This window comes from Daktulosphaira vitifoliae, unplaced genomic scaffold, assembly GCF_025091365.1.
Source record: "Daktulosphaira vitifoliae isolate Bord-2020 unplaced genomic scaffold, ASM2509136v1 Scaffold_2, whole genome shotgun sequence".
NCBI classification, from domain to species: domain Eukaryota; kingdom Metazoa; phylum Arthropoda; class Insecta; order Hemiptera; family Phylloxeridae; genus Daktulosphaira; species Daktulosphaira vitifoliae.
This window is the reverse complement of record NW_026099573.1, coordinates 4,745,371-4,771,980: the sequence shown is the minus strand read 5'-3', so window position 1 is coordinate 4,771,980 and position 26,610 is coordinate 4,745,371. Positions and strand designations below refer to the sequence as shown.

The following is a 26,610-nucleotide window of genomic DNA, read 5'->3' as shown; positions in this document are numbered from 1 at the left end:
TTTTTAATTAAAATATATTTATTGATTATTCATACATAATTTAAGTTAATAATTTTAGTTATAATTTTTTATATTAATGAGAAGGATTTTGTTATTATTTAGGCCATATGCGAAACTCTAATTGCAGATTAGTATTATATCAAAACCTCCAACTTAATATAATTATAAATTAATAACTACTTTACAATTTTTTCCTGAAAATTACAATACTAAATTATTAAATCAATTTCAAAGTATATTTAATTGCTATTATAAATATTTATTCTTATATTACACTTATAAATCATAAAACTTGTAATCATGGTATAAATAAGGAAATAGGAGATCATATTGCTTTTGGAAAATCCACCAATTATTTGTTATTGAACACTATCTACAGATTTACATCGAAGCGTTTTTTATGATAGTGCATTTAATTACAGTCAGATATCTCTATACTGGACCCAACTATGCCACGTCCATACTGTGCTGGGTTTTTTTAGCTTGATGTGTTTTTTTTTTGTGTCTATTGCCATTGTTTCTCAGCTCTCATTGGACCGATTTTGATGAACAATGTGTTAAAAGATCACAAATCGTTTCTAGTTGAAGATATTACCCTTAAAAATTGTAGAAAAATGTTCTTTCAGTAAATGAGGAAAATTTCCAAAAAAATTATAATTTTTCAAATTGGTAAATTTCGTTATTTTTTTCTTAAAATTACTATAGCTTTTTTTAAAAATTAACAAAACAATTTAATTTTTTTTTATTGAAACCTTAGATACTTCCTTTTTTGGGTATCATTTTTTTGAAAATAAAATACATAGACTGCTCACAGGGGGACTTAAAATATTAACTTTTTTATAAAAACTAGCTTTATCAATTTAACTTTTAAAAATGTTCCGGAAATACTGCAATCTTTAAACATATATCAAATTAAAGCTTATGTCGAATGAGCATCCGGATGATTGCCGAGGCCGTAAACGTTGATAAGGAGAAAAGGTTAGAAAAATTTTACACAAGGAATTGAATATGACAAAAGTCTGTGCGAAGATGATGCCAAAAAACCTGACTCCTGACCAATATCTCTTGCGTCAACAGGTCTGCTCAGATTTCCTTGAAATGTTAGAAGACGATCCTAGACTGATGGAAAACATTATTACTTGCGAAGAAACATGGATTTTTCAATACGATGTTGAAACAAAGCGGCAATCGATGCATTGGAAGACACCTTAATCGCCTAGAATCAAAAAAGCAAGTATGTCCAAATCAAAATTTAAGTCAAAGCAGATCGTTTTTTTCGACATTAACGGTATTGTGATGACCGAATGGATTCCGGAGGGTCAGACTGTCAACCAGAGTTACTATTTGTCAGTTTTGGCAACACTGCGAGAACGGGTTCTTAAGAAACGGCCGATAAACGTACTCCAGTGCTCGAACACGCGCTGTACTCGCCAGATTTGACACCGTGCGATTTTTTTTGTTTCCAAAGATAAAATCTGCTTTGAAAGGGACCCGATTTAAGTCTATGAAATCGGCAAAACAAAAAACTGTGGAGCTCCCAAAGGCCCTCACTAAAGAAGACTTCCAGTACTGCTTCGATCAATGGAAAAAATGTATGGAAAGATGTGTAGTGAGGGGAGGGGAGCATTCGAATGTAGAAAAATTTTTATAATAAAACTCTTTTTCGTAACCAGTCTTGTTATTTAATAGCCAGACCTCGTAATAAAATCTACCGGTCCCTCATTCCACGAGATATTCTCTATTGTCTCTTTTGGGTACTCCTCATTCAATAATTTTTCAAAATATTCTTTCCGCCTTTTTTTCACATCATCATCACTCGAGAGTACATTATTATCAACACTTTTTATACACCTTATTTAATGATAATCTTTAGACCTTGTAACGTAATAAAATTATCATGAGTATCAGGTCACAGGTAACTGTATTCAAACAGTGCGTGTCGTACATCTGTAGGTTCAATGTTGCACATACAGGGTATGTATAATAAGTAACCGGACTGTACCTACGCCGCGCCAACAAAGCGTCTGCTAGCCGGTCTGTGGTGCTTGGGTGGTGGTGGGGGATCTAGGGAAGCCAGCCGACCAGTAGTCAGTTGCCTCCAAGCACTTGGAGAGACAGGATAGCCCGAGAGCGCAGTGCATGTTGAAAAACCTCGTCGGAGTGAAAATGGAGCGAACGATCGAGCAACGTGTTAGCATCAAATTTTGTGTGAAATTAAAAAAAACCGCCACGGAAACTCTTAAAATGATTCAAGAGGCTTTCGGTGAGGATGCCCTATCCAGAACTCAAGTGTTTGAGTGGCACAAAAATTTCCGGGACGGCCGCGAAGACGTCCATGACGAGCAGCGCATCGGCCGTCCAGTTTCCACTCACACGGACGCAAATGTGAAGAAAGTGCGTGATGTTTTGAACAATGACCGTCGTTTGAGCATCCGGATGATCGCCGATGAGGTGGGCATTGACAAAATGACCGTGCACAACATTATTACAAACGATTTGGGCATGAGAAAAATTTGCGCGAAGCTCGTGCCCAAAGTTCTCACGGACGAGCAAAAGGAACGTCGCGTCGCTGTCGCTTCGGAAATGATTGATCGACTGCAAACTGAATCAGAAATTTTGGACCGTGTTATTTCAGGAGATGAGTCATGGGTTTTTAAATACGACCCTGAAACAAAAAGGCAAAGTACAGAATGGCACACGTTGGCGTCGCCGTGACCCAAAAAAGCGCGGATGAGCAAATCGAGGGTGAAGTCGATGCTCATCGCATTTTTTGACGTCAAAGGTATTGTTCATAAAGAATTTGTACCGCCAGGACAAACAGTAAACAGCGAGTTCTACAAAGGGGTGATCCGACGACTGACTGCCCGGGTTCGCCGAGTCCGTCCGGAGATTGCCGATTCATGGATCCTGCATCGCGACAACGCGCCGTCGCACACCTGCCTGCTTGTTACCGAGGAATTGGCCAAAAAATCGAGAACGACGTGGCCACAGCCTCCCTACAGCCCAGATCTGGCACCACCCGACTTTTTTTTGTTCCCCAAGATAAAGAGAGACATGAAGGAAACGCGTTTCGGGACTCTGGTGAACGTTCAAATCGCTACGACGAGGGCTCTAGACAGCATTCCGGTTGCCGACTTCCAGCGGGCGTTCCAGGACTGGAAAAACCGCTATCAACGCGTCATCGACTCCAATGGGGACTACTTTGAAAGTTTCTGAAAGAAAATTGTAAATATTGCAGTAACAAAAAATTTTATGAGGTCAGTCCGGTTACTTATTATACAAATCCTGTACACACATAATTATTTATTAAATTGATATGTTTCCTACCACCTGTGATTCTCATTCTAAATACCATAATAATGAACACACTGTCAAGTACCCTCTCCCATGAGTGATCAAGCCGACATAAGAAAAAAATCACGGTTATGTTCAAAAAGAAGCTCTCAATCATCATCATTCGTTTTCTTCTCTACTTCTTCTTCGTTTTGGATCAATGGCATCGTCTCTTCAATATTTTGACGTGTGTTACGAATCCGTGATGGAGGAGTAAAGTTTTTCAATTTGGCTTGGCCATCATAATGGCATCAACACCAATACATTTTCTTGGGCATTCAACAACGAATTATTATAACATGGTATATTTGTTCCTTTTTTGTTTGTTATATTTTGTCTTGCATATGTAAATTACTTCATTGTGTTATGAGCTATTTCGTCATGCTCTTATTTTTTAGTTAATGACTATATGGATTGTAACTATGATCTTAGATTATGTTATATGGTCAATTCTTTCTGTTTCTTTAATTTTTCTTTCTTCACCTTACGTGAGTTGACAGGTACTCGGGTGTGGTCAGAGTGGATATGGTGAACATCTCAATGGCTCCTCTACACTTATGTGGAGAATACCCTATTTTCTTTGTGTTTTCTCGTGTTGGTACATTATTAAATTAATTATTTGATCCAGTTAATATTTGATATGTCGAGTCGTTCTGAAATGAACTCTTAAATACTGATTATGTGTAATTATACAACTCATAAAATACAAAGGCCGTTCTGAAGCCTGTTTATTTGTAGACAGTTAACCCCTTTCTGCATGAATTAATTGTTTTTCTCAAAAAAAAATATCTATGTAGATTGGGGTCATAGTGACATGAAAAAATTTAAAAAAATTTTTTTGACCATTTTTGANTTTGGGGTCATAGTGACATGAAAAAATTAAAAAAAAATTTTTTGACCATTTTTGATCCTAAAAAACCCTAAAGAGTAATGTGTGCCAAAAATGGAACAATGCGCACCAAAAATATTTATGTGCCATATTTGGATCTTATGCGTTAGAGTATACAGCACTATTATGTGCCATATATGGGACATATGCAGCTATGAAATAATACTTACATTACTATAACACACTATATTTTTTACATTGTGTATAAAAATAAAAATCACTTGTCTTGTAATTAAAAAAATTTAAACAATTTTATATAAAAACATATATAAAAATAACCATCACATATCTAGTAATAAAATTTTTTTTTTAAATTTAATATAAAAATAACAATCACATATCTTGTAACAAAAAAATTTAAAAAATTTTATATAAAAATAACAATCACACATCTTGTAACAAAAAAATTTAAACAATGTTTGTAATACATATGGCATATTTTAAACTGTATGGAAAAGAAGGAAACAGTTCCTCTCCTTGTTTATACATAAAGGTATTGTACATTTTTGACAGGTTATCATAGTCTTAAAATTGCAATCAGGATATTTACATCTTATACGATTGTTGGTATGAATAGGATAATGATCATACCCATCCAGTCTTACTTCTTGTTCAGGAATTTCCTTGCAAGGACCTCTCCTCCGTTTTTTTTCATTATACATATACTCAGTTGTGTTTTCTTCTAAAGTTGGTCTCCCTCTCCTTTTCGGTGATACTTTTTGTTTTTCACATAAAACTTCCGATACTAAGAGTTTGAAGTCTACTAGTGGTAAATAAGAGTTATCGGTATGAACTCGACGATATAGCAGCCATGCATTCACCACACACAAATCCAAAACATGGAAAAATATTTTGATATAATATTTTTTGGACTTGATACTTATTCTGTAGTAGCCTAGCATTGAATCGACTCCCCCCATATAAGAGTTATATGTATCAATTGCCTTGGGGCACGGTACCATTTTGTATTTTTTTTCACTTCTAAAAAATATTTTTTTTTCCCCAATTGGCTGACTTCCAACATAAGTGGACACCATGTTCACTAATTTGTTATCGTACCACGAAACTGCTGATAATGTTACATCATTAATTGTTGTAAGTTTCTCACAGAAAGTGCCTCTACCTTTTTTTTTAAAATCTTTTTCACTTGGCATATTTAATCCAGTTAAGCGATTTAATCTAGCAGTTCCTAGGGGAAGAATACCTTCTTTCTCCAAATAAATTAGTAAGTCTATACTTGTAAACCAGTTGTCAAAAAATATCTTGTAATTGCAATTTCTTGGTATTGATGCAGCCATTTTTACAACCATATTGCTACTTACTGAGAATGAAGGCAAGTTATCAGGCATAATATTAGTTTGAGCACCAGCAAAAATTTCAAAATCATAGCTAAATCCAGATAAACCACTTAACACAAATACTTTATAGCCCCATTTATGGGGTTTTTTAGGGTTGTATTGTTTGAGAGATGATCTGGATTTAGTGGGTATGATTTGCTCGTCCACCGCAAGGTACTCTTCTTTTGGAATAGAGGTACATATAGTTCTAACTGCATCAATAAGGGGACGGACTTTAAACAATTTATCATAATTATTGTTAGTATTGTTTGGCAAATTCAAATTATCATTAAAATGGAGAAATCTCTTTATTTCTTCGAATCTATTGAGAGGCATCACATTATATATTGATGGAATGCCCAGTTCGCCCCAATAATGTCTAGTAGAGGGTAAGTGTACAATAGACATTTTAAGGCATATCCCAATAAACTGTTCCATTTCCTTTATACTGATATTGGCTGGTTTATTTGGACGTACTTGACTGGCATATATATTAGATTGTTCAACAATAAATGAAATGAGTGACTTAGGAAATAATTCAGTAAAAAACTCGTATGGTGATACCATATTTTTAATGTTAGTAGGTAAATTTATATCTCCTAAAAATTTAATCTGATCTTCAGGTCTTTCAAGATGATTTTCGGTCCAAATAGGTTTAGTTTTTTTATTTGCTTGCTTATTAGACAAAAGTGGCTCATTTCTTACGTTTTTCAATCTAACATCAAGTGGAATATCATCATAATCATCAGGTTCTTCATCAGAATCGGGTATTACGAGTATGTCATCATTGACTTCACTTACCTCACTGTCAGAATCATACACTAATATATTTTTTGGTTGATATAAATCTTCATCATCTGATGCCGAGCTACAGTCACTTCTTTCAGGTATTTGTACTGTATGTAAAACTGTTCTACGTGACATAGCGTTTTTGTTCTGCAAAAAAAAAAAAAAATTTAAAACACTACTTTTTGTGCATGTTGTACCAAATATGGCACAAATTGTCTGAACTGTTATCACGCGTAGTGCCATATATGGCACTAAGTTCAATTTCGATTTATTTTAAAAACTATTTATGCTACAAGGACGTACTTACATTTTTTGAAATCTGCAGAAAAAATCCAACTGACTAGTATTTTTTTGTTTGATAATCAGTGATTCAAAAATCATGTTATCAAGCTCTGAAAACGCGCGAAAAGTTGATAATGCCGTATCAAATATTTTATTCGATTTTTATTATTATAGTACAGACATTTACCACTAGATAGTAAAGTCTTATATCAAATTTGTTTAGTTTTTTGTGCCAAATTCAACCATGCATGCAGTAACGCAAACGGACAAATATTGAACGAGATATATAAGAAAAACTAATTTGTGCCATTAATGGGACCATATGCAGAAAGGGGTTAACTCTATATATAAGCAATCAATCACCATTCACTGTTTTACCTTTATGGGTGTAAAATGTTGCATGTACCTAAAAGATCATTTATTGGGCCAAAATCATATCAACTGGGTTTATCTAAAGGTTCCTGTTTTTCTTTCTGTTATTGCCTTACTTACCTTTTACTCATATATTTTTTTTCTGATCCTTGACCATTGTTTAATTTTCATAGTATTTTATTTAACATACTTCGGTTTATTCGGATATATATATATATAGATCTATTTTGTTTATTATTAAAATTTAATTGTCTATTAAGTTTAGTTGTTATGATAAACAAAAATTGAACTTGTAATAATTAATAAATTTTAATCATTGTTATCTAAAAGAATTACTATTCTTCATTACCTTTCCCCATAGAATAAGGTACAAAATCCCTGGTGCTCCGGCTTTGCCTCGGCCCAGGGTGGACCCTTCTTGGGGTCCTTGTAAAGTGAGGCTGATGTTTATTAGTTTAGCTTACAACCTTTTCTCTCTTATCTTTGCAAGTCTATAGATTTCTTTCTCGCCTTCCTTTGTTCCTACACTATCATACAACTCATCATACTTCTTAAACTTTGCATTACTTACTGCACACTTGGCTTCTTTGCACAAGCGTTTATACTCCATTCGGTTTTCTCTCCTTTTACTCTTCTGCCATACTTTGAATTGCTTTTTTTTACTTTCTATGATTTTTTGAACGTCCTCATCCCACCACCAAGTTTCCTTGTTTCCTAGCATTCTATTCCTACTCTCACCAACAATCTCCTTTGCAGTATTCTTTACACAACTAGCAAATCTATCCAACACATCATTTATGTCTCCCTCGACATTCTACTACGTCATCTCTTTTACCGTCTTAACAAACTCTTTTTCATTTTCCCCTTTCAATTTCCACTACCGGATCTTCGATTTTTCTCTTGTGTTTCTTCTATTTTTATATATTCTCTTTACGGTACAAAACAACTCCATTACCATCAGTCTATGTTATGTAGTTACACTCTGGTATAACTTTACAGTGTTTTACTCACTTTACACTCTCTCTCTTCCCCATAAAATAATCGATCTGTGATCTATTCCTCTGTTGTATTTAAATATGGAACAGTCTTTTTGCTCTAACTTATAGTTATAACAGTTCAATAATAACGCAATAATGTAATTAATAAAGATATAATCATACAAAATAAAATATAAAATAATGATACACTTAAAACACAATAAATAAATAATACACAAAATGAAAACTTAATGTCACAAACGTATCACGCGGAATGAGATTACCTTCGGTACTCCCGAGGTCTTCTCTCTCTCCTCCTTTTTAATTCTTTCCATTTCGCCTTATATACTAAAATATTTTGTTTTTCTTTTTATAAAATTCATATAGTAATCATTTTCAAAAATGTTTATAAATATTTACTTCCTGATCTAGTAACAATAATTCGGGAATTACAATTAATCTAAATATTACAAAAGTGTTCTACTTCTAGGTTGACAAATAATAGACTACATTATATTTTATAATAATAGATCAAGAAATTCATAATTAAACCAAACATTACAAAAATGCTTCGTTTTCAGTTTTACAAAATAATGACCTATATTACACCTCTCACTCATATAAGTTATATAATGTTCATCCTTCTTTCTAAAATAAGTATTAACCACAACAAGATCATACGATACTGCGAAATCCATGATTCTATCTCCAGCCTCATTCTTCCTACTTAAAGCATACTTTCCATTCATATCTCCAACTATCACCACATCCTCATTGCCAGGTACCCCTTGCATCACCTCATCAATCTCTTAACAAAACACTTCCTTGTTTATTTCATTACATTCCACTTGTGGTACATAGGCACTTATTATATTCAGCACTTTTTCTTCTAATATCAATTCTGTCACTTTTTCTATATTCTTATATATGGCGGCCAAAATTATTAGATCACCAAAGAAATTCGAATTAAAATTTCTGTCGATAATTTTTTGCAGGTGAATTATTTTTTCTTTGAATCTACAGCAATCATGTTTGTTAACTAAACTTCATTTCAAGTTTTTTTTTATCGCAGTTTCTTTACCTGTAATAAAGAATTATCAGTTTGAATATTTTCAGGTCAGTTTTAATTTTACCTTAAACGGTTAAACACTGATTTTGTTTTCCTTATTTTTCTTTAAAACTTAAAAATGAATGTTCACGGTCGAGTTAGACATGCATTATCGTTGGAGGATTGTGTTAGGGCGTTAACATTAATGGAGGAAGGTCGTAGTCAGCGATATATCGCAGAAAGGCTTGGCGTGACCCAATCTGCAATTTCTTATGTTCTAAGAAGACATAGAGAGAATGGTAATCATCACAGAAGACCAGGTCAGGGTCGTAGACGCGTTACCAATGCCGCCCAGGATCGCTACATGGTTCAACAAGTTCTTCGAAACCGGACATTAACAGCTCCTGAGGTGCAAAATTCGGCTAGAAGGACTTATGGAATCCAAATCAGCTCAAGAACGATAAGAAGACAGTTAAGGGAAAGAAACCTGACGTCACGGATCCCAGCTAGAGGGCCGCGTTTGACCGTAGGGCATCGGAGGAACAGACTTCAATTTGCAAGAATGCATGTTAATTGGGAGCCGGCCGATTGGAATCGAGTTTTGTTTACCGACGAGTCAAGATTTTCCCTGTACCATTCAGATAGACGCGTTCGAGTTTATCGGAGACCTGGAGAACGGTACGCACAGTGCAACTTCATTGAAGACATTCGTCATGGTGGAGGCAGTGTTATGTTTTGGGGAGGCATCTCTTTGGGAGGACGTACGGAGCTCGTGGCGCTTCGGAGGGGTAATATTAATGCTGTCCGATACATGTCGGACATTCTTGAACCTCATGTAGTGTCATATGCTGAAAACTTTGGTGCTGGCTTCATTTTTATGCAAGATAATGCACGGCCACACACAGCTCGGGTGACACAAGATTTTCTTCGTCGTGAAAATATTGAGACCATGAATTGGCCAGCTAATAGTCCTGACCTAAACCCCATTGAACATGTATGGGACATGATCGGAAGGCGATTTAGAGCGCTCCCAAATCCTCCGAGCGACCTTGACGGGCTTACTAATGCCATTTCAGAGATTTGGAACAACATCGATCAAGGGGACATAAGGGAGCTTATTTTAAGCATGAGGCGACGGTGTGAAGCTGTCATACGAGCGAGGGGTGGCAACACTAGGTATTGAGAGTTTTTTTCATGGGTGAACTAAAATTTCGTTTTTCAGGATTTTGTTATTTTTTTAGTGAAAGTTTATTTTTGTTATTTTTTTACAATATAATGGCGTATAATCAGTGTTGGGAAAGTTCCTTTTTAAATGGAACTCGTTCCGTTCCCCGTTCATTTTCTAAAATATGAACTCGTTCCAGATCCTAGTTCTTTATATTAAGAAGGAACTTGTTCCAGATCCAGTTCCTCCAAATAAGAACTCGTTCCACTCTTCGTTCCTTTTATGTAACCAAGTTATTTAAAAAATTGTGGTAATGAGATCATGATAACGGTCATCAATGATTTTCATCAGCAGTCGAATACAAAACAAATTTGTAGTATTCCTTATCTAAAAGTATTCGAAAATTATATTTATAAGCAGGTAGTAAATGCTAACGACTTGTGTCAACGCGACCAATGTCTATTGTCTACATATAAGTTAGAAATAATAAATCAGAAAACCCAAAACCTTTAACATAAATTAGTTAACAAGAAACGACGATAATATTCGGTGCATTATTTAATATATGTACACATATATTAAATATTTACTGTATACCTACATGTGATAATAACTCTATTTATAGTCAATTGATTCATTTAAACAGCCTACGATCTCGGCTGGGTATATAGGGGACTTCCATTGTCAAAAGTCAACTAAAAATACCTTAATATTTTAATGTCTAGATACGAAGAAAACTACACTAAAACATGTTTATAAAAAATTTTAGGAACTGTAATTTCCGTTCACGTTCCTTAAAAAATGGAATTTGTTCATTTTCCTCGTTCCTTTATTTTAAAAGGAAGCAGTTCCTAGCATCGTTCCTTCAAAAAGAACTCGTTCCAGGAATCCGTTCCTTTTGGAACCAGTTCCTTCTCAACACTGCGTATAATAAGATAATCGGAGTTTTTCTATATTCCTTACTCAAAACCAACAAGATATCAAATCTTATTTGAAAAAAATCTTTAAGTTATTGTGTGATCTAATAATTTTAGCCGGCAGTATATATCTTACATTAAAGCTTATGTAATGTACTTTTATATGAAAAATAAAAAATTCGAACTTTAAATAATCTTTATGTTGAAAACGAATATCAACGTTAATAATTTATTTCTTTATTTTATATTTCTATAATTTTTTTATTATTATTTTTGATTAAATACTACGAAAATAACTTTGTTATATTTATAAAATCGCATAAGATATTACAAAAATAGAACACCAATTAAGAGCCAATGAATATATATTGCATTGTTATTATAGAATGAAGAATTTTTCGTTCAACCATTACCAAAAGTTTTGATCAAATTTAGACTAGGTAATGTGCTTGATATGGATATTACTAACAAAGAGGAAACTGATCAAAAGACATCTTGTTTGACAGTCTACGACGGGTTGAAACCCAAAGATTCATTGATAAGTATTGCTAATCGTCTTGCTAAGAAATACATTGTAGAAAAAATGCCTGTATGTAATGTACCAAATATGTGTATAACAGACAAACATATAGATTCTCAGGGCATGTCAAAAAGAAATGCACTGAATAGGGGTAAATGATAATGATACTTTTTTACAATATGTAATTATGTAATATATTATTAATTATTTACTATTTAATTAATAGGAATGAGTTGTGTTTTTGCTAGCGTACCAAGAAATTTTATAAAAGTTATACAGATGTATGTATACTATAAAATCATTACATTAATTTAATTTAATACTGGTTATCAGAGCTATGCATTAATAAATTTCATCTGATCCACTTTGAAGGACCCAAAGTTTAAACAGCTTATTTGTAGGATTTTATAGTAACGCAGAAATATTTATCGTTTTAGGGGGCCATCCCTCTTAAACGGGCTAAAAACTATAAAATAGAAAAACACATTACTAAAAAGGAGAGGTCGCAGTAATGGGATCACTTATTTTCAAAAAGTTATATGAATCTAATCTACATTGAATTTATAGTTGCATTTACATTATATTATTTGACAATTGTCCACCTAAACCGAAAAAAAAAGACATTGAAAATTTGAACTAACTTAATTAGTCCTTATTATTTTTAGGCTAGCGTAGCCACCTATTGGTCACGTGGAAAAATAATTAAACGTCATGTTAAAATTAAAATATTATTTATTTATTATAGAATTATTTAACTACTATAAAAAAAATAGAACAGTCAACTAGCCACATGCGGTTCGAACCTCGTACCGAGGTAGATGCTTTACCAAATAAACAATAGATTGCTGCTTTAGCCAGGACATAAATAATCTAGTTCAAATTTTCAAGTCGTTTTAGCACGAGGACATTGATAAAAAATTTAAAATGAATAAAACTATAAATTCATAATAGATCAGATCTATATAACTGTTTGAAAAACGGTAATTCCATCACTGTGACCTCCAGTTATAAGTTATCAAGTTGATTATTAAAAATTTGAACTGGCTGATGGTCACTCAGATTAACTTAATAGAATTAATAAATGCATATAAGTCATCAATCTGGCGATTTTTTTAAAATATTGATTTTTACATTTTTAACATGAAGTGTAGTTAAAAAATAAAATTATAAATCTTTAAATAATTTTTAGAAATCCTTTAGAGTTTACAATACACGAAAATCATAATAGCACATGGGTAGAAATAGGTAAAGGGCAAATATATTTAAACAAATATTCTAGTTTTGTTGACGCAGTAGCTCATCATTTTTATGAAAAAGGATTCTCCAAACATTCACATCATACTAGAGGAGTATATGATATAAACAGCATGGATAATACTAAATTAATCGGAAAAATTGCAATTTATTTAAAACTCACATGTCATGGACCACAAGGAGAAGGTCGAATTAAAAATTTATGTTTACCAGACCTAGAAAAAAATATACCAAATCCAATATTTTTAAAGGAAAACTCATTTGACTTTCCAGTTGAGGAACGACATTGTCAATCTAAACAGCTAATGACATATTATGATACATCCAATTGCCAAGAAATTTATAAAACAAACGTTAACTTTGATATCAAAAAACTTTTAAGTTGTGAAAAGTGAGAAATTTAATTTTTTTTAATAGGGTTGTATTTATTATCTTGATTATAATTATTTCTCAATAAAATTAAAAATATAATATAATATAATGTATAAATATAAAAAATTTCCTGCATTTAAATTAAGTGCTTAATAATTTATAATATTAATAAGGCTTCAGAAGATTTATTTTTTTACCATTTAAACATTTTAGAATGCTATAAATTTCCTTCGGTAGTTTATTTTGGTTTTTTATATATCTAGTATACAATGTTATAATGAAACATAATAATTAAAGGAATGTTATAATATGGGATCTGTATAATATCTTGAGACCCGATTATAAAACTAATTTATTTATAACTTTAGAAATATGTTATAACTAATTTCTCCAAAAAAATGTTCCTAAGAAAAGTGAATAGACTTTAATTTCAGAATAAACTCTAGATATTAGTTAGTTTAGTTTAATGAAATTTGTTATGTCACTATTAATAAGTTGGAGGTCATTCGTAAAATACATATTTTCCATTATATTTCTAAACTTGATATATTGATATAAAAAGCGGGCTTTTTAGATTAGTAATTCGGCCTGTAACAACAACGTGGTTTGCCACTTGCATAACGACTAGCTAGAGTAGCAAGGGTCGCCACCACCTAGGCGAGGTGTCATACCTATCAGATATGATTACTGGACCATAGGTGGAATTTAATTTTAAGTGAATTAAAAGTATAATCTAAGTTAATATGTCGTTTTATATATAAATTACTATAATGCCTCGTGGTTTATAGAAACANCTATAATGCCTCGTGGTTTATAGAACACAATTATGACAATCAAAGTTGTATGTGGTTGATATGTAAAACATACCGTAGCCCGTGTTTAGATTAAGGAATAGGAATGAAATACACGCGAGTAATTAAGTTACTCGCGCAATAAAATAAATATTACAGTTGAAATTAATAAGGAAATTTAATTTAATTGTTAAAAAAAGAAAATTAAGTTAAACATGGACAAAAATGCGAATGCATCAAAAACCATGTCTACAAATAAAGGCAATACAAATAATATTACAAACATCACGGACGGTATTGGAACACATCCGTTAATGTTAACCGGAATTTAATAAAGAACACCAGGAGCGGTCTGGACACTCGCTCCTTAGCGTTGGCTAGAAGAAAAGGGAAACACGTGCTCTCCACACATAAACAAAATTAAGTTAATTTACAATAAAATAAAATGAAATAAAATAATTAATAAAATATAGCTCATTACATAAATATAATATAAAAAAAAAAACGATACCCGGTCTCCGAAGAGACCCATCCGATGGTCTGGATGCTTCGCTGAAAAGATCTGGCCGTTCGCCGTTGGCGGCTCTACTCCATCATTGAAAAATATATCAATAAAACAACAAATGTGTGCACCCCAGCACGGTCAATGACAGAAGAAAGAATAGAGAAGAGTCAACACCGATCTAACGGCAATTTCATATCGATAACGGCCAGTCTTTTTGGAAGGGATCAATACTGATAAACAATTCGATTTTAATTATATTTCTCTTTTATCGCCTTATCTAGCGGTCAGAGGCAAAATAATGAGTGGTTGACACCGCTGTGTCAGAAAAAGGTTCTTTCGCGCGATAAAATAAATAAGTAGACATAACAAAAAATCATAAACGGTCCACCTTCGAATTTGTGACGTTACAAACTCGAATTTCGTTTCTACTTCTATAATTATATTTAAATAAAAAATGGGTAAATAATATAGCATAAATAATGTTGATAAGCACCCAGAATCTTAAATACTATTAAATATTTAAAATGTTGATAATGAGAAAAATTATTTGGTTCAAAAAACTATACAAAATGATTTTTTATCATAATATATTTAGTTTTATAAAATAACATTTCAGAAATGATGAGTACAGAGGAAAAACGGTAGTAGTCCAATTTTATCAATTTTTATTTATAGTATCATTTGATAGCAGATTAGGAGTAGTGTTGACTTTTGAATTCTATTAAGTGAAAAAATCTTTCAGTCCGCTGTTATAAAATAGAAAAGATTAGATGTACTGGAGAAGAAAGATTGTCGTCAGTGCGATTATGGGGAAAATAGTTTGAAGACCAACTCCGAAATATTTATATTAAATATATATATTTAATATTAATAATAAATTTTATCTTTTCCCTTTCTGTTGTATCTACTACAATAATAATACAGAATACTGTGGTATTATAACGTTATCTTGATAATTTGGTAATTTATAATTATTGTACCATGTATTTTCCTGTAACGTATTTCGTACAATATACAAAATACGATAATAGATTTTACATTTTTGTCACTATTTTTGCTGTTATCGCTATAATCGGCAGTTAGTTCTTGTGTTTATTTCTTAATTATTCATAATGGATAGTAAATTTAGTTTTTCATGATGATATTAACATTGAGCAATGGCCATCTAAGAAAAGAGCGGAAAATGGGCGAAGAACGGGATGTTTTGAAAAAATTGCGTGCTACAACACATGAGTTAGGACCCGACTGTAAGTGTAAACGTTATCGTTGTTTCGAAAATATTTCTGATGAAGAAATGTGTCGTATCATTAGAGAGTTTAATAGTCTAGAGAACTAAAATAACCAGAGTAAATACCTTTGCGGACTTATTTCAGTATTACCTGTTATGAAGAGGCGCAGGAGACGCGACTAAGTGACGATAATGCTCAGTGCAATTCGGCTAGTTATACCTACCGCGTGCGTGCTTTTTGCGATGACAAGTTCAAAGACACTCCAGTCTGCATAAAAGCATTTATGACTTTGTATGGTATTACTGCGAAACGCGTACTAACTCTTAGGGAATCGTTATCAATTACGAGAAACATACCTATAGAAAAAAGGAGAAAACATAAAAATCGTCCCAGAAAACTTTCAGATGAAATTCTTAACAAAGTAGATGATTTTCTAAAATCATTGAAAGGTCACAAGTCTCACTATTCTTTAAAAGATTAAAAAAAAATATATTTATCTGAAACTCTAAACATAAAAATTATTGCACTCGATGTTTGTAAACAAAAAATCTGAGTATAAAATTTTATATGAATCATTTCATAACATTTTTGAAACAAAATTTAATATTAGTTTCGGCTATCCTCGTAAAGATACATGCAGTGTATGGGATTCTCAAAAGGCTGAAATTGCCACTCTTACGGAAAACCTTAAAAATGTAACCCCTTCGTCAGCACCACTTGTGCATACTGAAATCAAAAAAGAGTTGAATGAAAAAATTTTGGAAAAAAATTTACATTTAGAAAAAGCTGAATAATTTTACAAATTAAAAAGAAGTTATAGGAAAAAATAATGCGAACTGATACACTTGAAGCTATTAGTATTGATTATCAAAAAAACTTACCCACTCCTAATATAACTACCAACGATGTGTACTATAGACGGTAATTAAACTTTATTACATTTAATGTTCATATTCTTTCGAGCGGACAGTCAATATTTTACACGTACGATGAATCTGTCGCGAAGACAGAGGCAGATGACGTTTGCTCCATAATTTTATATACGAAATTTTTTTTAGGAACAAGTTCGTCAGATAATTCTGCGATTCTTGCGTAGGACAAAATAAAAACATTACAATTTTCAGATTTTTCCATTATCTTGTTACTCAAAATGATCGTTTTGATCTCGTGAAAACAGTTTTACCGATACGAGGCCAATCTTGTTAAATTGTAACTCCTACACCGAATCACCAGATGACTGGCGAGAGGTTTTGTTATCCAGTCGAATGGAACCTTCACTCTTCACTGTAATTGATTGTGAAAAAGATATAATATTCCAAAACTGGACGGAGCACTTGCAATCACGCTATTCCAAAAAAAGTAACCTCAAAACAAGACCTATCGGAGTGATTGAATTTCATAGAGTCCCGTACACTTATATTCTACAAAGATAATTACAGTGGAATGTGTGCTAGCACTATGATAATCCCAAAAGCGAACATACGAGGAAAAAAGACACGTCAAAATCGTTGAAACTGTTTGAATGCAGCGCCCGGTGGTATTCACGCGGGTTCGTTAACGTTCGTGGTTTTGTTTTTTCTTAAGTTTTTAGCTATGTAGAGGAAAAGTAATAAGGTGAGTGGACTGTATGTTTGAATATAGAATGAATTTTACAAAATATAATTATAACAATTAAATGTATTATACAAGAAATATAAAATGTTATATACACCAATGTGGATGGGGGAAGGGGGCACTTAATACTAATGCCACTAAGGCGATCATTTAAGTAAATAATAAATTATACAAGTCAGTGTTAGAAAGATAAATGAACAAGCATTATACTTATCTGCTAAATGAAACGGCTGATGATAATGTTGAATATTGAAAGGATCAATTGAAGTCGAATGCAAGTAGCTGACCAATGTGTACAATATGCTGTCAACAGTATTGTGATGTATCTCAGAAAATATATAGACTCAATGGCGATAAACTGAGCGCACAGAGTAGGACAATCGCAAAGGTGATATTTTCTTTTACAACAAAACGAATACAAAACTACTGGCTCGCAAAACGCCATAGAGCTTATAGCAGAAAAAGCGTTAAGATGGCGGTGACAGTAGTGACACAGAGAGAAAATCGACAATAACTCGATGTAACACAACGATAACATGAATAATCACAAAACAATTTCTTGACAGCATATTCGACCGATGTGTATCCAACAGAAACCTTTGCCTTGAAACCAATATATTAGGGGAAACTTGTCATAAAAAATGCGAAGCATAAAGATTTACTTCATTTAAAACTGGTCTTATATATTCTGGTCATAATCTACCAGGTGCTAATATAATCTTTAACAAATTTTCGTTTTTAAATTTATATCAAAATAATACTGTGTTAAACGACTTTAATAATTCTTTAGATTTAGTTTTTGTTAATAATAATTCAACTCTGGTATCTCGGTCTAATGATAATTTAGTTTCTCCCGATAGGTATCATCCATCATTATTAATTAGTAATTTATACAATTATGATAGTTATAATTCAAGATATAAGAATAATACATGGTATTATGACTTTAACCATGCTAATTTTCCTTTATTAGTTAATTTATTAAATGATGTAGATTGGTCTTGTCTTTATAATTTAAATGAAATTAACTCAGCATTAAGTAAGTTTTATGAAATAATCTCTAGAGTGTTAGATGCTAATGTGCCTAAAATCTACTCTTATAAATCTTCTTTTCCACTATGGTTTTCAAAAGAATTAAAGTCCCTTATACACAAAAAAAAATATTTGCATAAAAAATTTAAAAAATATGGATTACAGTCAATCTATAATGAATTTTCATCTACCCGTGCAACTTGTAAATTTTTATCTAAGCAATGCTATTCTGATTATTTAAATAAAGTTCAAAACAGTTTAATAAATAATCCTAAATACTTTTGGAAATATATAAAGAATTGTAAAAATGTAAACCGACTACCTAATGTAATGAAGTACGAGAATTCGCGCTTTGATAATATGAGAGACATTGCTAATATTTTTGGTGAATATTTTGGTTCAGTATTCTCAGCACATAATACTGATCCGTTGTCTTTGGATAATTACGAAGGTGATAAAATTGATTTTTCCAAGTGTGATTTATCTTTATCAGATATTTATGAAGGTCTTTCTCATCTTAAAAATAGCACTTCAACTGGACCTGATTTAATTTCTGAAATATTTCTTAATAATTGTCGTTGTGCTCTTGCCCGGCCGATTCACTTCCTTTATTCCCTTTCTTTATCATCTGATTGTTTTCCAGATCTTTGGAAATTTAGCTTTATATATCCTATTTTTAAATCTGGTGATAGAAGTGAGGTAACTAATTATCGCCCCATATCTAAGCTTAATGTCTTACCAAAGTTATTTGAAAAATTATTACTACCTAAGCTTGCATATACATTTCAACCTATTTTAGTTAATAATCAACATGGATTCCGTTCATCAAAATCAACTATAACAAATCTTCTTATTTTTTACACTACTTTAATATCCGATATAAGCTCTGGAGGCCGCGTAGACACTGTGTATACTGATCTCAAAAAAGCTTTCGATAAAGTTGATCATTCAATTTTGTTAAAAAAGCTAAGACTTTTGGGTGTAGGTAATCCAATGCTTGCGTGGTTTTCTTCCTTTCTCAAAAATAGAAATCAACAAATCAAAATAGGTAATTTTACTTCGAATATAATTAATGTTACTTCAGGTGTACCACAAGGTGGCCATTTGTCTCCTTTACTTTTTATCGTTTTTATTAATGATTTATGTCGAATTTTTCAACACTGCAACTATCTGCTTTTTGCGGATGATCTTAAGTTATTTATGACCATTCAATCAGTTGATGATTATGGTAAATTACAATCAGATTTAGATAAATTCAGTTTATAGTGTAAAAAAAATGGATTAGTAGTTAATACAAATAAATGTCATCAGATAACATTTACTCGTTCTAAAAATGTAAATATTAATCAGTATACGATTGATGGTTGTAATTTGCTTAATGTTTATAGTATTAAAGATTTAGGAGTTATATTATCCAGCGATTTATCTTTTTCTAACCATATAGATTATATTTACAATAAAGCCTCACGAACACTTGGCTTTTGAGAAGAAATTGTAATGAATTCAATAATATTTTGTGTATCAAAACCTTGTACATTTCTTTGGTAAGATCAATTTTAGAATATGCATCTATTATTTGGTGTCCATATAAAATAGGTGAAATTAATAGAATAGAATCTATACAAAGACGTTTTTTACACTTAATTTCTTTTAAGTCTAGGGATTATAATGTGTTGATCGATGAAATAGGAATCTCTCTTGGTTTAACTTCCCTTGCTTACAGGAGAAAATGCAATGATGTTTTTTGGATTTATAATCTCCTTAATAATAATGTAGATTGTCCAGAAATTTTAAGTCTAATTCCCTTTAATGTTCCTAATTTTTATCTCCGATCTAATAATTTATTTTATGTTAACTTATATCGTCAGAATTATAGTTATTATTCACCGGTCAATAGAATGCTACATTTTTGCAATTTAATTAAAAATTTTGATTTCTTTAATAACCATTTAACCAAGTTAAAATCTATTTGTAGCGATTTTAATTATTAATTTTGTATGTTAATAATTTAAACTTCTATGTATCCTGTACTTATTTAATTATTTGGATATTTTGTATTTATATTATGTACTCATTGCCGTCTGTGTCGTACTCAATATTTATTTGTTTTTTTTTTCTTTTTCTGTTATATTGTGTCTTGTATATTACAAAAATAAATAAATATTGAAATAAATAAATAAAATATTTTTTAATGAAAGAAGAATAACGTAAATTCTATGCAAATCTCAAGGCAGACGAAGGTATTCAAAACAGTGAAGACAAGTTTATGAAAAATATTCCTTTGGATGAAGCTGAAAATGAAATAAAAAAATGTTTAAATAATTTGATGTTTTTGTATGAGTTGAAAAATAATGTGTATTTTTTTTCTTATTAAGATGATAAGGTAAAAGATGGTGAGAAATGAAGTAAACTCCGGTTGCAGTTCTACTTGGAGTCGAGCCGATTAATAAAGAAATGAATGAGAGTTGTAACACAAAAATAATATGTGAACAATAATAATAATAGTATCACTTTGAATAATCGTTGACAAAGAAAATAAAAGTCAATCAAAATCGCGGTGGTGTTTCGGTTGATCCGGTGGACAGCGTATATCGGTGTGAAAGGTGTCACGAAGAAGACTGACTAGACGTATTATTGCGGCGGGGTATTCGACGCTAGGCATTTGTTGGACTTTACACCACGACGATAACGCGTTTACAGTGAAGCGGTGGCTGAGAAGGAGCTGATACGACCGCGGGGTGTCAACGTGTGACAACGCCGTGGCCGTGTCAAATAATAATCCAGATTTACTTGTGAAATAAGATTGAAGTCCATGCTCTTTATCTTTATTTTTTTTTCAATAATAATCATTACAATTTTTCAAATTATTTCAATAACTTTTCAAAGTTAATACATTTTAATAAAATAATAGTTCATAAAGCGTATTTTTTTGTTTAATATTAGATGCGTAGAAGTCTATAAACTTTGTTTTTGCACTCCTGAACAAAAATGGACTAATACCGTTTTTCCCCTGTACCCTTCAAATGTTATCGAGAAATATGTTTATATATAGAGTGATATTTTTATCATAATCAATTCAATTACTGACAGAATAAATATAATTGAAACATTGATTTTTTGGTTTTCTTTAGTTAATATACATATATTATACAAAAGGGATTACAAATACAGGTAGCCAATTGGTTTTTTATGATATAGATGTCACGGTCATAGAGTGTTTATTGTCAATTATGACTGTCAATAGATATACTTTATGTATTGCCAGTTAATGTATTTATAAACTCACAACAAAAAACACTGTTGGGTTTGGCATAATTAGGTCAAGTAAAAATGATAACTAACAGTGATTAAAATGGCAACTATAGTTTTTTTATAATAGTCGATGAAGCTTAAATAAAGATCTGAGGATCGAAACATCAATTTGAGTTTTTTTAATTTTATCCTGGTTACAAGTTTTATGATTTATAAGTGTAATATATATATTTATTAACTAAATTAACGTCCCAAAGGGCAAGAGTACAGTTAATAAAACTTAAACTAGACATCAATAAATTTGGAACATACAATTAGTTATAAAAACAAACAATATAAGTAAAGATTCTTAACTATATAATCGATCTTTTTATTATATTTAAAGAATTAAAAAAGAAATCCACTTTATGACTAACTTCATTACATTCTAATAACATACGATTGACTGGAGCAAAAATATTATAGTTCTGTTGGACAGGAGAAACATAAAACATCGTTTGAGACCGTAAATGGACTGAAGGAACATTAAAAGGAATAATATCAAGAATTTCTGGACAATCAATTTTATTATTTAATAAACTATGGATCCAACTAACGTCAAACATTTTCCGCCTCTTACTCAAACTGGTTAGTCCAATATCTAAAGCTACTAAATTTAAATCAACTTCATTAATATCGTATTTTCCTACTTTTACTACTAACATACGTAGAAAACGTTTTTGTAATTTTTACAGTTTATTAGTAAGATTAGCTTGATATGGTAACCAAATGATTGACCCATATTCGACTATGGAACGCACTAAAGAAAAATGTATAACTCTTAAACAAATAGGATTAGAAAACTCCCAGCAGTTTCGCTTAAGAAAACCTAACATCCGTAGTGCTTTATTATAAATAAATGAAATGTGTTCAGTAAAAGATAAATCCGAAGAAAGAATTACACCTAAGTCTTTAATATGAGGAATATTTATGAGATTAATACTATTTATATTATATGCATATAGTTCATATGAACGCTTACGACTAAAAGTGATCTGAGCACATTTAGACACATTCAAGCATAAACCATTAACAACACACCAATTATAAAATCTGCACAAGTCTGCTTGGAGATTATGACTGTCATGAACTCTACGAATGTTAGAATAAATTTTTACACCATCGGCAAAACACAAATAGCTTGAATGTTGAAAGACATCAGAAAGATCGTTCATGAAAATTAAGAAAAGTAATGGAGATAAATCAATTAATACTTTGTGATTTACTGTATCAAACGCTTTTTTCATATCAGTATAAATTGCATCTACTCGACCACCATTTGTAACAGTGGAAACAATATTAGTATAAAACACAAGCAGATTAGTAATAGTTGATTTAGAACTACGAAAGCCATGCTGGCAGTTATTTAGCACGTTTTTAAAACTTAATGATAACTCGGGCTCTAGAAGTTTCTCAAATATTTTCGGCAGCACACTTAATTTAGAAATAGGTCTATAATTACTCACATCAGACTTGTCACCTGATTTAAAAATAGGGGTAATATAATTTGATTTCCATCGTACTGAAAAAACACCCGAAGACAATGACAAGGAAAACAAAAAATGGATTGGACGAGTAAGCGGATAACAACAAGAACTAAAAATGATACCAGGGATAAGATCAGGACCGTAAGTAGTGCCCGTATTTCGTTGCAGTTCTTCAAACAATTTCAGAACCGGGATCTCACATGAGGCTATACAAAACGAGGAGGGTAAAATAATACTAGGATAGGTTGTTCGGACGGTTTGTTTCGAAACAGAATAATTAGAAGCAAAGAACTCACTAAACATTTCAGACACATTGATCATATTGTCTGACTTTATATTTCCAAAATGCATAGAGTTTGGAAGTAAGTTATTATTTCTGTTATCTTTGACAAATTTCCAAAAGTAATTTGGGTTAACAATTAAATTATTTTGAACACGGTTAATATAATCTGAATAACATTTTTTTGATAGGTTTTTACATTTAGATCTAATAGCTGAGAACTCATTGTATATTGATTGGTCTTTTTTAATTTTGAAAAACTTGTGAAGGGCATTTTTTTTACGTATAAATTGACAAAGTTCCTTTGAAAATCAACTTTGGAAAGGAAACTACTTTGCATAAACTTTAGGAACGAATAACTCAATAGAATGTAAGAGTATCTCATAAAATTTATCAAGCGCACTATTAATGTCATCATAGTTATATAAAATGACCAGTCAATAGAACTTAAATAATAAGACATTTGACAATAATTACCACGTTTAAAATTGTAATACCAATTCAAGGGGCATTAATGCTGATAATTATTACTACATTGTAACTCAACTAACAAAGCCGGATGGTATGGGTCTAATGGCACCAATATATCTGTTGAGGTATTGGCAGTGATCAAATTTGTAATAGAAAATATGAAATCCAGATATGAATCTTATATATTAGGGATTGTGTTGACCTGATATAAGTTTAAAGATGAAAAGCACTCATAAATAACAACTACTTTAACTGATTGAGCGCCATCGTAAATCATGCTATGGTCATCATTATAGAATTTGTATGACCTAAGTTATAATCTCCCATTAAAATAAAAGTAAAGTAGGTTTAAACAACACTAGATAAAATAGACTGCACAGTATCAGCATGAGCTGAATAAACTAACTGAGCTTCCAGGTGGTATATAGCATGCACCAATAATATATTTTAAATTACCACCACTATTTACAGTTACAAACAACTGTTCAACATTATCAGTGGGGATCTTTATGATTTCTGAAAATAAACATTTATTCACACAGATTGCTACTCCACCACCTCTCAAACATGAACTGGTTTTATCACGATAGACTATATAGTTATCAAAGCTAAGCTCTGAATCCAAAATTTAATCATTTAGCCACGTTTCAGTTAATACAAAAAAGTCGACTTTGCATAGCGGAATATTACATTTTAATTCTGCTAGTTTTGTCCGTAAACCACGTACATTTTGATAATAACCTAAAAGAGACCGATAATTATTTATAATTTTTTTATTACAATCTATACAGTTTTTAGTTTTTTTATGCAGATGATTTAAATTTAAATTATAATTGTGTTTAGAATACGAAGAGTGTGGTTAATATTTTGAACCGTTGGGGAGTACTTTAGTTTTTTGACTGGATCGAAGGAATACCTTTTACATATCTAATAACGATATTAGATTCACCTTTAAGACGTCGCTGGAATAACTCTTCCCTCAAACTTTTCAATTGTGAATGATGAAGTAAAGTTAGATGGCATTAATCAATATATTTTTCCATTACTAACTCACAATACTTGTGTTTTGAAGTTTTATTTTGTTTTTTAACATTGTAAAAGCTTCCGATTCATTCCCAAATTGAATAAGAAGTGGCCGTTTCTTAGACTGTGCATTGCCAAGACGTTTGGCTAATGTTATGCAAAATCTAGGTTTAAATGAGATATTAAATCATTTGCTAACATTTTTGAACTATCATTAGTCTCATTTGGTGATTTTTCCATATTAAAGACCGCAACGTTTTTACTTTTTGATATTCACAACTGAGCCTCCCTAATTACCTCAGATGAGGACATATCAATATTGGTCGTTATTTTTGACGATTCCAATAATGATACACGGTCACGTAAGTTGTTCAATTCATCTTTGAGTATTTTATTCTCAGATACAAGGTTATTAAAAGATGTTATTATGCTTTCAAATGAGTTATTCAAGACACTTAGCTTATAAATTTCTCTTGAATTGTTTTGAATTTAGTGTATTGGGACGATTTCATTGATTTAAGCATTTTCATTATATCATTTAAACAAAGCACTTTTTGAAGTGAACTAGGCGATGTTGATTTTTTTAACGGTGTTCCCGGTTTACTGGACATGTTAAGCATTTATTATACAATATAAATAAAATTATTAACAAAGACTAAGATATAAGATTCGATTTAACACTACGAGTAATCACTACACACACATGTGTTCTATACGACAGATAGAACTGAACTGCATATGAATAATTACAGTGATCAAATTTAGCGTGAAATTGATATTGAAAAATGTAGTAATGTAATTATTTTAAATGAAAAATATTCGTCCAATTATGTCTAATGAACTACAAAAATTTATAATGAAGCTCATAATTTATAATTTAGATAATTTTATTAACCAGAAAAATGTATTTTGCTGTGCTACTGTTTATAGTTTAATTTGTCAATTTAAACTAAACAGTAGCACAGCAATATATATATTAAAGGTTTTGTGTATAATATTAATAAAAAAAACAAAATGTTATGGAATTCTATGTCGCGTGATTTATTTTTGTATGCGTATATATTAGGATGCTCATTATTTGACCAACTTTAAAAAATCGAATAGGACAACTCATTTTGTTCAATGTAGTAAAAAAAAATTTGAGGTAAATTTTGAGTATTCTAGGTTAACTCCTTCACGTGACTCAAAGGTGTAGAATACAGTATTTTGCATGCAGTACTTTACATTTTGGTCATTATATAAACTTGTAATTATACTCAAATTATATTTACAATCAAATGGTCATTAATTAACATTGTATGGATAAGGATTCAAATAGTGTTAAAGATTTAACCCAACCTATCCAAACATAGGCGACAAGAGAAAAGACGTTCGATCAGTTGATTCTAAATTTTTTTGTATATGATTTTGTTTGAAGAAGAGGTGTATAAATAAACAATAATAAATCAAATTGTTAAAATTATTACTAAATTAATAACAAGCTAGATGTTATAATTAAGGTGCAATGCCGGTTCAAGTATACAGACAAAAAGGAAAACAAACAAAAAAACTCAAACAAACTTCAACTTTACAATATAAAATGTTTGTAGAATAAGGTTAAATTAGGACAGTGCTCGAAGACTGCGAGAATAA

The 26,610-nt window shown here is 31.3% G+C and overlaps 4 protein-coding genes across 4 annotated transcripts; 2 read left to right on the top strand and 2 right to left on the bottom strand.

Annotated features, from left to right (window-relative positions):
• Positions 1-2,166: 2,166 nt before the first annotated feature.
• LOC126897893 (protein GVQW3-like) lies at positions 2,167-2,715 on the top strand. The gene has a single exon (XM_050671837.1). The coding sequence runs from the start codon at positions 2,167-2,169 to the stop codon at positions 2,713-2,715; it is 549 nt and encodes a 182-aa protein (XP_050527794.1).
• Positions 2,716-4,321: 1,606 nt separating this feature from the next.
• Positions 4,322-7,723, bottom strand: LOC126897892 (piggyBac transposable element-derived protein 3-like). Its single transcript, XM_050671835.1, has 4 exons — positions 7,574-7,723; positions 6,265-6,495; positions 4,773-6,084; positions 4,322-4,374 (listed from the first exon to the last, which is right to left on the bottom strand). Exons 1-4 carry the CDS (start codon positions 7,721-7,723, stop codon positions 4,322-4,324), a joined length of 1,746 nt encoding a protein of 581 aa, XP_050527792.1.
• Positions 7,724-11,557: 3,834 nt separating this feature from the next.
• Positions 11,558-11,944, top strand: LOC126897891 (uncharacterized). The gene is made up of 2 exons (XM_050671834.1): positions 11,558-11,780; positions 11,856-11,944. Exons 1-2 carry the CDS (start codon positions 11,564-11,566, stop codon positions 11,942-11,944), a joined length of 306 nt encoding a protein of 101 aa, XP_050527791.1. The 5' UTR covers positions 11,558-11,563.
• Positions 11,945-22,406: 10,462 nt separating this feature from the next.
• Positions 22,407-23,525, bottom strand: LOC126897890 (uncharacterized). Its single transcript, XM_050671833.1, has one exon. The coding sequence runs from the start codon at positions 23,523-23,525 to the stop codon at positions 22,407-22,409; it is 1,119 nt and encodes a 372-aa protein (XP_050527790.1).
• Between the last annotated feature and the right edge of the window lie 3,085 nt (positions 23,526-26,610).